General features: G+C 40.9%; 1 protein-coding gene across 1 annotated transcript; it reads left to right on the forward strand.

Moving 5' to 3' along the window:
- The first annotated feature begins 3,634 nt into the window (after positions 1–3,634).
- lpar4 (lysophosphatidic acid receptor 4) lies at positions 3,635–11,115 on the forward strand. Its single transcript, XM_015601785.3, has 2 exons — positions 3,635–4,059; positions 9,044–11,115. The coding sequence occupies exon 2, from the start codon at positions 9,214–9,216 to the stop codon at positions 10,279–10,281; it is 1,068 nt and encodes a 355-aa protein (XP_015457271.3). The 5' UTR covers positions 3,635–4,059; positions 9,044–9,213; the 3' UTR covers positions 10,282–11,115.
- The last annotated feature ends 320 nt before the right edge of the window (positions 11,116–11,435 follow it).

Genomic DNA, 11,435 nt, shown 5'->3' on the forward strand with positions numbered 1-11,435 from the left:
ATATATATATATATATATATTTTTTTTTTTTTTTTAAATCTTGATTCCATCTTGTTTCTATTTGGATCTCGACTTGATCTCAGCCTTGACCCAATTTCAGACATTACCAGTAATATTTTTGAATTCATTTTTTACAAGTCCCACCGTCTGCTACTGTACTGCTACTGTAGACTGTAGAGCTGATGATAAAATAATAATCCTGACCTGGCAAAAGTTTGAGCTTTAGCACAAACGGGGTCATTCCCACAGTCCTGATAACCCATTCAATCTGTTACTGTGTACACTGCTGTCTGACTCTAAATAGCTAAATAGATTAATTTCCCCCAGTAAAGGGATAATACATGACCATTACTCAATCCTGCTTACACAAGTGGCCATAATCCCACCTACTTTCAGCATGCCCCTGTTAAATCCTGCAGTGTACAGCATTTAGCATAACAAGGAGGCCATTGATAAGGCGGGAACTGGTCGATTATATGGATTTTGGTGTGGAGTGAAATCATATGATCCTTTAACTGTCTTTAAAACATACAAACTGCCTGGAAAAGTCAATAAAAAGCTCAATAGGCTTCATGCTATTGACAAGAAAACACTTTATTGTGTTTCTTGCTCGTGCGATTGCTGGTGATGTCACAGCCATCGTGACTGAAGGTCCAGGAGATCACAGATCACAGATCACAGTCTTCCCCCATCACTCATCAGCACAACGCTGGTCAGTCCAGGCATCTGTTATCTGATGTAACATAACTGCCAGTTAAACTCTCTTTTAAGCAAGTTTACTGGTGCATTGATATTGCTTTAGCTGTAAGTAAAGAAATACAAGTGCATCTAAAAAATGTAGTTCAAAATGTGAAATTCATATATTATATAGATGTATTACGCACAGAATAATAATGGTTTACAGCCAATAAAAACCCAAAAATCAGTGTCTCAGAAAAGTAGAATATTATATTATATTAAGACCAATTGGTACTTTTGGCAGTGTGGGCAGTGTGCCAAATCCTGCTGGAAAATGAAATCTGTATCTCCATAAAAGTTGTCAGTAGCAGAGGGAAGCATGAAGTGCTGTAAGATTTTGTGGGAAAACAAAACTGCACTGACTTTAGACTTGATAATAAAACACAGTGGATCAACACCAGCAGATGACAGACATGTCTCTCCAAACCATCACTGAGCATCAGTTAATTTTACATTTCATGTAGCCATTTCCAAAAATTCTAAAAGATAATAAATGTTGAACTTGGCTTATATATCTTAACTGTAATCTGTATTAGAAAATAAATAAAACTAATATATATATATATATATTATTGTGTATATTTTTAATGTGTATGTTTTTAAAACTAGTCTTTTAACTCATTTTTTATTCTTTGACTTTTGACCCAAAATGAGATCTGATCTTTTTTTACTATTATATTTTTTTTACTGTTTTATTTTTATTTTTTTATTTTTGTTTTAGTGTTTGTTTTATGTTTTACAATTACATGTGTACATAATTTTGTTTTAGCTGTTGTTGTTGTTTTTAAAGTTCTTTATAAATTAAATTGAGTTGAGTATGTGATAACAAAGACACAGAAACACAGGCATCATTAACTAGAGAACACACACACTTGTGAACACACACAAGCACTGACACACTCACAGTAGTGTGAGTTATGGTGTGAACAGGCTATTCTCTCACAGTGGAAGACAGGCGGAGCAGGGAGTTAGTAGATAATAAGTGGCTGTGTTTGATGGTATGACAGAGCTGCAGGATGGAGAGGCTGTTAGCTGAAGCACGAGGACGGAGGAGGACAGAACAGGCTGGAGGTGTGTGGAGTGCAGGATGTCCTGTGCACTACAGCACTATTGTGCACGGCTCTGCCTGCCTGGGACCTGGGCCCAAGGACAACATCCCCTCTGTCACTGAATCCTCACACCACACACACACACACACACACTGATATATGTGCACAAACACATTCATAGACCCATGCTGGCCGTCATACAATGGGAGCCTCTCCAAAAACACCCTGTTGCAGGCTATATATAGAGCACTTAGATGGCTTAATGTAGAAATGCTGTAATGTGAGCTAATTTGAGTTTGCTCAGATGCTCAGATATCCCAGCACAGCCAATCAGAGATGATGACACTTGTTTTAATCTCAAAATACATGTTTTAGCATTAAAAAAAGAAATTGTCCTAGATCATTGTTGGAGAATTTGCTCAGATTTGTGCTCTTGCTGCTGCTACATCCCATATTTAGTCTTAAACATCCATTGTTCATAATGTTAAACCTTCAAAAATTGAAATATCATTATTTTATTGTTGATGATTTTATTGCTCCACCCCTCCTCTTTCCACTCTCCGCCCCTCCTCTCTCCTTTTTCCGCCCCTCTTCTCTATCTCCACCCTTCCTCTCTCCAACCCTAATCTCTCTCCACCCTTCCTCTCTCTACCCCTCCTCCTTTCTCCATCCCTCCTCTCTCTTCTCTCCAACCTTCCACTCTCTCACAACCCCTCCTCCCTCCTCTCCACCCCTCCTCTCTCTCTCCACCCCTCCTCTCTCCTCTTTCCACCCCTCATCTTTCTCTCCGACCCTCCTCTCCTCTTTCCACCCCTCCTATCTCCGCCCCTCCTCTCTCCGCCCATCCTCTCTCCACTCTCCGCCCCTCCTCTTTCCACCCGTCCTCTCTCTCTCCGCCCCTCCTCTCCTCTCTCCACCCCTCCTCTCTCCACCCCTCCTCTCTCTCTCCACCCCTCCTCTCTCCTCTTTCCACCCCTCATCTTTCTCTCAGACCCTCCTCTCCTCTTTCCACCCCTCCTATCTCCGCCCCTCCTCTCTCCGCCCCTCCACTCTCCGCCCATCCTCTCTCCACTCTCCGCCCCTCCTCTTTCCACCCGTCCTCTCTCTCTCCGCCCCTCCTCTCCTCTCTCCACCCCTCCTCTCTCCACCCCTAATCTCTCCTCCACTCCTCTACTCTCCCCTCTCTCTCCACCCCTCCTTTCTCCACCCCTCCTCTCTTGACCCCTCCTCTCCTCCTCTCTCTCTCCACCCCTCTTCTTCTCCTCTCTCTCCACCCGTCCTCTCTCCTGCCCTCCTCTCTCTTTCCACCCCTCCTCTCTCCTCCTTTCGGCCCTCCTCTCTCCTCTCCTCTTCTCCCCTCTTCCCACTCCTCCTCTCTCTCTCCACCCCTCCTTTCTCCATCTCTCCTCTCTCTATCCACCCCTCCTCTCTCTACTCTCCACCCCTCCTCTCTCTCTCTACCCCTCCTTCCCCCTCCTCTCTTCCCTACCCCTCCTCTCTCTCTTCACCCCTCCTTTCTCCATCTCTCCTCTCTCTTCTCTCCACCCCTCCTCTCTCTCTCTACCCCTCCACTCTCCTCTCTCTCCCCAGCCCTCTTCTCTCCAACTCTTTACACTCCACCCCTCCTCTCTCCCTCCACCGCTCCTCTCTCTACTCTCCACCCCTCCTCTCTCTCTCTACCCCTCCTTCCCCCTCCTCTCTTCCCTACCCCTCCTCTCTCTCTTCACCCCTCCTTTCTCCATCTCTCCTCTCTCTTCTCTCCACCCCTCCTCTCTCTCTCTCTACCCCTCCTCTCTCCTCTCTCTCCCCAGCCCTCTTCTCTCCAACTCTTTACACTCCACCCCTCCTCTCTCCCTCCACCCCTCCCTCTCTCCGGCTCATTGTCCGCTGCTCCCCCGGCGCACCGTTATGTTTGTCAGTCTGGGTTCAGCAGGATAATACCGGACCCACCGCCGCTCTGTCAGACCGACCAGACGTCCAGCGCTCTCGGAGCTTCTTCTCACTCCATCTTTATTCAGAGAGTTTAATTCAGAGCCTTATTTAGATAAATAACTCATGATTTCTGCTGATTTAACACTGTATCCAGCACCAGGCGGCGAGGAGGAGCGCGCGGTTCACACGCGGGTCCCACAGCTCGGGCACGGGCTCTAACTTACTGCGACCAGGACAAAACAGCAGGAAAACTGCTTTAAAAACACCAGAAAACACGAGGAAACTCCAGTAAACAGCAGGAAAACTCCTCTAAAAACAGAATGGAAGCGCTGGATCTGAGGTGAGGAGCTGCAGTGTGTTTCTGCTGGGGAGCTTTTGTTCAGACTGACATGACTGAGCTGGAAACACTGTGATTAACCCACTATTTAACCCAGACTGAACCTTATTCTATAGAGAATTACCCGAATACAGCTTAACACAGCTAATTAACTCATTCTTATCCATACATTAACGTAACTTCACTTTATCCACCTAAAAAAACACTGAATTTTCTTCGGTACCACTTTAAAATAAGACTACCTTTATAAAGGGTTTACAAATAGTTTATTAATGGTTACTAATTAGGTTGTAAATGCCTTAAAAATCATTAATAATCAGTTATGTGGCTGTGGGTTCACTATTTGGCAAACAACAGGTCTACGTTCATTTCTTTGTATGTGTTATAACTGATCATTAATGATTTTTAAGGCATTTACAACCTAATTAGTAACCATTAATAAACTAAACCATTTATAAACCCTTTATAAAGGTAGTCTTATTTTAAAGTGGTACCTTTTCTTCTTATGTCAGTGACACTCCTGACCTGCATTTTTGTGTCTTTGTCAGTTCACTAGGTTATTTAGCTGTTAGCTGTGTTTTTATATATGTTTGTTGTGTAGTATTTTGTCTTTTTACAAGTGGATTTATTTGCAGTGAATCTTATGTAATTTCTTTTCCTAGTGTTAGATCTTGAGTAATACATTATTATATTAATATCTATATGTATCTTATATATCCATATGATTTGTAGTAACATAAAAACAGTTTAGCTATTAGCAAGAATAACAAAACTATACGGTTAGGACATTAGATGCCTAATAAATCATGATAGGCTACCTTTACTGCTCATTATTTAAATACTACATTTATTTAAAATACGGGGGAATTAAATGTGACTAAGGCAGTTTTTGAGATTTTTTTAATAGAAGAAAATAAATAAATAAAGCTAAACCAATTATCTATGTCTGTCATACTGAATATAGGGCTGGATGGTTAATCTAATTATTTTGATTAATCAAATTAACCAACAGTTTTAATGCACTTTTAAAAACCGATAATGGAGATTTTACATATTTACATATAGAAGCTCCCAGAGTGAATCTCAGTATGTAGACTGACATTTGCTTCTGTCAGAAACCTGTAAATATGGCAGTGATTTTCATATTTTAAAACTAAAATACGAGTTTAAATTATGTTTGCACCATTTTAAATTAAAAACCTGAATGTAAGGTAGCAGGGACTGCTTACCATAAAAATAATTAGAAAAAAAAATAAATGAATTAATAATTAATACTGAGGAAATATGAGGAAATAATAAGTTTAAAAATATGTATACTTAAAATACTAACTTAAATATACTGGTTACTTGTAAAGGTAATAAACTCTTACGGTGAATTAATATTTGCATGTACATACAGAAGCCTTTATAAAATTTCAGGAACTTTGTAATTAATACTGAGTGGGTATCGCTGCCCTGTGCCCAATGATTCTGACTAGACTCCAGATTAACTGTGATAATAATCATGTAGAATTAGATAAAAAAGAAAAAAGTGAGTTGGGTGACAGATCACATTACATGTATTGTATTGTATTGTATACAATTGTGTTGTACGGTGTCATTACTATTGGATTGAACCAGTGATTTTAGAAAGCAAAGACAGCACAATGTCTCTCAAACAGGAAGTAATGACAGGTCTAGTGCCTTTTCTGGCTGGTTGAAGTATGATGTTTAGGTCTGCTTATGTCCAAGTTAATTTTTTATGTGCTTTAAGTGATAAAGGGATTGACAGGACTTGGATTTGCACCCTTTCTATTTATTCAATTGGGGAATGTGTTGTAGTTGAACATAAACTGCACTTTTACTATTAAATAATTGCACCAAAGAAAGTACTAATGAGCAGATCAGCAGATGGTTGAAATATGAGTCGGAATTCTAATCATGCTCATTATGGCATCTGTTTACATGTAAAATCCTGCCTCGATATGGAGATCTGCGCAAGTGCATTAGCTAGAACAGGGCTTTCATTACCATGAGCACACTATCAACATCTATTTTCTGGTGTATTTTTATATAAAAGGCACATCAGTTTATAAGGCACATTTTTTAAGTAACAATAGTAAGGAACAGGGGTGTCACACAGTAATCTACACAGATTTCTCTCCTTCAGTTTATTTACAGTAAGCACAGTTAGCAGCAGCACAAGCCGCAGATAGAAGCAGCCCTAGCCATGGTTAGCAACAGCGCTAGCCGCGAATAGCAGCAGTACTAGCCATAGTTAGCAGCAGTGCTACACTTGGTTAGCAGTGCTTAGTGCTAGAAAATGCTGCCTGATAGCACTACACTAAGGAACCTTGAGTATTCAATGAACCCAGGTCGCTCTCAGACGCACAGACTACAGTCCAATATACTCAACTCTGAATGACCAAAGAGCTAGCACTGCAGTTAGTGGCTAATGCTAATACTAATACTGCTCCAGCCTTAGTGCTGGAGAAACTTTACTGAAACTACTTTATAATGCTGTACTTCAGAGGAGTGGCTTTACTGCTCTTTTCAACCTGACCAAAATTCATGCATAAGGCGCACCAGATTATAAGACGTACAGTTAATGTTTAGGAAAAAAAATGGATTTTAAGTTCAACTTATAGTAAAATATGGTATATTCATTGGAAAAACTGGGCTCCAGTAAAAAAAAAAAAATTGCTTTGCTTTTAAAGCTCAATGAAGGCAGTCTGAGACACTCTTGGTCTGGTCTTCAATTCTATAGAACAGAAGGGAAAACAATTAAAGAACCAATGTCTTCTACATTCATTGGCTCAATGACTATCAGTTCTTTGCTGTTTGACGAGTAGGTCCATAATGGCTGTCTAGAGACGTCCCAAAACTGTCCAGAGAGCAGCATGTTCAGCTGATACCGAGCCAAGCCAATACTTATCAATACTGATTAGGGGTGGGCAATATTATATCGTATACAATATATCGTGATACAGAAATATTGGCATATTAAAAATCCATATCGTGATAATAGAGATGTTCTGTCTTAAAAGTAGTCTATTATTTACTGTGAAGCTTTAAGTGTATTTATTGTATAATTCTTTTAGTTTGCAGTTTATATGCATGCGCTAAATATTCTGCAATATTTTTTGCTGCATTATATTATTTTATGCTATATTATTTATTTTTGCCACATTATGATTATGCTGTTATACTCTTATACTATATTCCTGAAATTAATTAATTATTTTTCTGTTTTCCTATATCGCCAAGTATATCGTTATTGCAAAAATACCCTGAAATATTGTGATATTTTTTTAGAGCCATATCGCTCAACCCTAATACTGATATGCAAAATGCCAATATCCCATATCTCTCCGTATGCAGTTCGTACAAACAGAGTGAAACAGGCCTTTCTTTCAGAGTTTCAGATCGTACACATGTGACTAATGTGTGTTTACCTTATTTAACATTTGTAATTCAAATTATTTTGAAGCAATACAATTGATATTCAAAGCACTCACATGTCACATTTACAGTAAGCAGAGTCTTCTTTGACTAGGTTTACTGAAGCTAAGCTCCAGAGACCGGCAGTGACAGGGCCGGAGACTCACCACAGACGCGACAGTTAGCGAAGGGCCGCGACAGCACACTGACAGTATTGTGAGCCGGCCATATAGGAGTGTGTCGTACAGTACAGGCTTTGTGAGAGGCGTGTGAAAACCCTGTAAAGATGTCACACTGCAGCTGGATCCCACAGAGCCTGATGGAGTGCTGGAACATGCTGGAGAGCAGAGCGGTAGAAAGAAGGCGGCACTTGTCTGCTGGAGAAGGGACTTTTCTCAGTGTCCATTCAAGAGGAGACTGAGTCAGAAAACCATAGCGTGTTAATGACAGTCAGCTATTCAACGGGGTGTGAAGCAGCAGCAAACAGCTCTGGAAAAAATGAAGAGACCACTTCAGTTTCCAAAATAAACACTGTTGTTTTATTCTATAAACGACAGACAAAATTTCTCCCAATTTTCAAATAAAAATATTGTCATTTAGAGCATTTATTTGCAGAAAATGAGAAAGCAGAGCGTTCAGACCTTTAAATGATGCAAAGAAAACTAATTTTATATTCATATTACATATAGTTTTAAGAGTTCAGAAATCAATATTTGGTGGAATAACCCTGTTTTTAATCACAGTTTTTTAATCATGCATCTTGGCATCATGTTCTCCTCCACCAGTCTTACACACTGCTTTTGGATAACTTTATGCTGCTTTACTCCTGGTGCAAAAATTCAAGCAGTTCAGTTTGGTGGTTTGATGGTTTGTGATCATCCATCTTCCTCTTGATTATATTCCAGAGGTTTTCAATTTGGTTCAGTTTTAGTAAAGATTTAGTAAAGGCAGTGAATGCATTGGGCCATGTCTTTTTGAGTGTGTAAAGTAAAGTAGTGCATCAATTTACCAGTTGCGTACACACAGCTTGTTAAATCATAAAAAAAGTGTTGCCAGTAGAATGAGATGTTCTGGAGCAGATGTGCATGAGTGTAAGGTTACCATGTCCAGTGCCATATGTCTGTAAGATGAGTATAAAGCCCCCCACAGTACTAATAGGTGTTCTTAATGCTAAGACGCTTTTGGGAAACTAGGTTCAGAACTATTCTTCCTAAACTAAAACGTGACCTCATAAAGGTTCTTGAGGCAAATAAAATAAGCAAACATTCAAAAAACATTCAATGTTAAAAAAAAAAAAAAGTGCTCTTAACAGTTTTAAATCAGTGTTTGTCGTAAAGCTCTGTTAGTGTCAGATATGAACCATAAAAACAGCCGCCTGAAGAAAAATCTATACAAAGTGCACAGAGGTCTGAATAGCGAAAAAACAAGAGCAGTTTGCAGGGGAAAGGTAGCACTTGTCCTAGATGAGAGCAAGTCATGCACACATGCACATTAGAATCCTGCCAAAGGTGTTACATATTCAGCTCACTTGCTAAATAAGTCCTTTTGTTCTCTTCCTCCCCTACAGGAAACAGAAACTGGCCGGGTCTACACAGTAATGAAGATGAGAGCTGCTGGCCTGACGCTTTTGGAACGTGTGCTGACGATGGGCTGGGAGATACACTGCGTCCGGCGCTCTTTCTGACAGCTGGGAATTTCAACACAGCAGAACACCCCCCCCACCCACGAGCCGCCATCATGGCGAGTCTGGGTCTTAACGAGACCGGCCTGCAGAACTGCAGCATCGACGACTCCTTCAAGTACAACCTGTACGGCGTGGTGTACACCGTCGCCTTCGTGCTGGGCCTCGTCACCAACTGCGCCTCGCTCTTCGTCTTCTGCTGCCGCATGAAAATGCGCAACGAAACCACGCTCTTCATGACCAACCTGGCTTTGTCCGACTTGATATTCGTGTTCACTCTGCCGTTCAAGATTTACTACAACGTCAGGCGCCACTGGCCGTTTGGCGACGGGCTCTGCAAGATTTCTGGAGGAGCTTTTATAACCAACATCTACGGCAGCATGCTGTTCCTCACCTGCATCAGCGTGGACCGCTTCCTGGCCATCGTTTACCCCTTCCGCTCGCGCTCCATACGCACCCGTCGCAATGCCGGCATCGTGTGCGTTCTGATCTGGATGCTCATCTTGGGCGGCGGCATGTCGGTGACTTTCTTCTCGGCCACCAACCACGCCAAAAACAGCACCACGTGCTTCGAGGGCTTTTCACAGAAAACCTGGAAGACCTACCTGTCTAAGATCACCATCTTCATCGAGGTGGTGGGCTTCCTCATCCCTTTGCTCATCAATCTCGCCTGCTCTTCCATGGTTCTTCGAACACTGCGCAGACCCGCCACGCTCTGCCAAATCGGCACCAATAAAGAACGCGTTCTGCGCATGATAGTGGTGCACTTGGCCATTTTCATCGTCTGCTTCGTGCCTTATAACTCCGTTCTGTTCGTCTACGCCATGGTGCGCACTCAAGCCGTGGATAGCTGTTGGCTCGAAGTCTTGGCGCGAACTCTCTACCCAATAACGCTCTGCATAGCCACCCTCAACTGCTGCTTCGACCCAGTGGTCTACTACTTCACCTCAGAGTCCTTTAAGAAGTCTCTAACCACGGGAAAGTCTCAGACCAAGCAGGAAAACACACTGCGCAGCGAAGGACCCGTGTCGAGCAAAGACAACACCAACACGGAACTAGTTGAAACGAACACTTCAGTAATGTCCAGTAATGGAAAAGAACTGATTACAGAGACTCAGTTTTGAGCATAATATACAAATATAAAAATATACTAATATACAAAGCAGCTTCAGTGCAGGAGTCTCAGGAAAGTTCAAGAGAAGCTTTGTTAAGTTCTGTTCTGAGGCCACAGCTCTACGGATTATGCTCAGCCAGAGGAAATCATTGGAATTTGGTCTGTTTTTCGGCCAACACATGGACGTGGAACCTCTTGTAGGCCAAGAGGCTTATTATCAGTATTATTATTATATCATCATTTTAATGTGACTGTTCAGGTCAGGTCCAACACTGTTCTGTTTGTGTCTCTTTGAAAAAAAAATAGAAAACTCTCATTAACATGACTTCCTTTAGCTGTTGGACGTTTCCACATTTCCAAATGGACAGTGCTAAGGGTCGTTGGGTCACCTGTAATGATTATAAATACAGTAGCCATTGTTCTAAACCTATTCAATCCTACACAGGTTTTCTACACAATCAGAATAATTAGTGTGTGTGTGTATCTGTGTGTATCTGTGTGTGTGTGTGTTCGTTCCTGTTGGAAGATTGTAACTACAGTACTTAGCACTGCTAACTTAACTGATACTACAAATACAAGTACGCTTTGTAAGATTTGTCGCTGAAGTATCTTAACCGTCTAAATTTCTCAGTGTGCGTTTGTGCACACACACAATTGCACTGAATTTCAGTTAAAGAGTTGTGTTTTTATATAATGACAAATTCCTGTCTTCCTGTGTGAAAGTGCCAGGTCTGAACGAACTGTTTAAGCTCCTCCTAACAAGACAGCACTTTTATATGTTGCATCTGCCTTATACTGTAGACTCAGGATTATAGGCAATTAAAATGTTAAAAGTTTAAATGTTGATCAGTCATCGTTCATTTTCTCTTGATTGTTTTGCATTTATTTAAGCTCTTTATAATGAATAAAATAGCGTGAAATAGTCTTTTATGCGATACCATAGATCAGGGGTGTCCAAACTTTTTTTGTTGGGGGCCAGAAGGAGAAATATATTTAAAGTCACGGTCCACAGACTCTGTAATAAAACAAATAATGAAATATACCACTTTAAATAATACTTTTTTCCTGATTATTTTATTTACACACCATTTTACTTGACTAACTATCTTTATCTTTGACAGTGTTGTGTAAACTAAGATTTTTTAAATTGATGTTTAATTTCAT

Source organism: Astyanax mexicanus, chromosome 10 (assembly GCF_023375975.1).
Source record: "Astyanax mexicanus isolate ESR-SI-001 chromosome 10, AstMex3_surface, whole genome shotgun sequence".
In the NCBI taxonomy this organism is placed as follows: Eukaryota; Metazoa; Chordata; class Actinopteri; order Characiformes; family Acestrorhamphidae; genus Astyanax; species Astyanax mexicanus.

Coding starts and splice junctions, on each gene's coding strand:
- lpar4 (XM_015601785.3), top strand. CDS start 9,214: ATGGCGAGTCTGGGTCTTAACGAGACCGGCCTGCAGAACTGCAGCATC.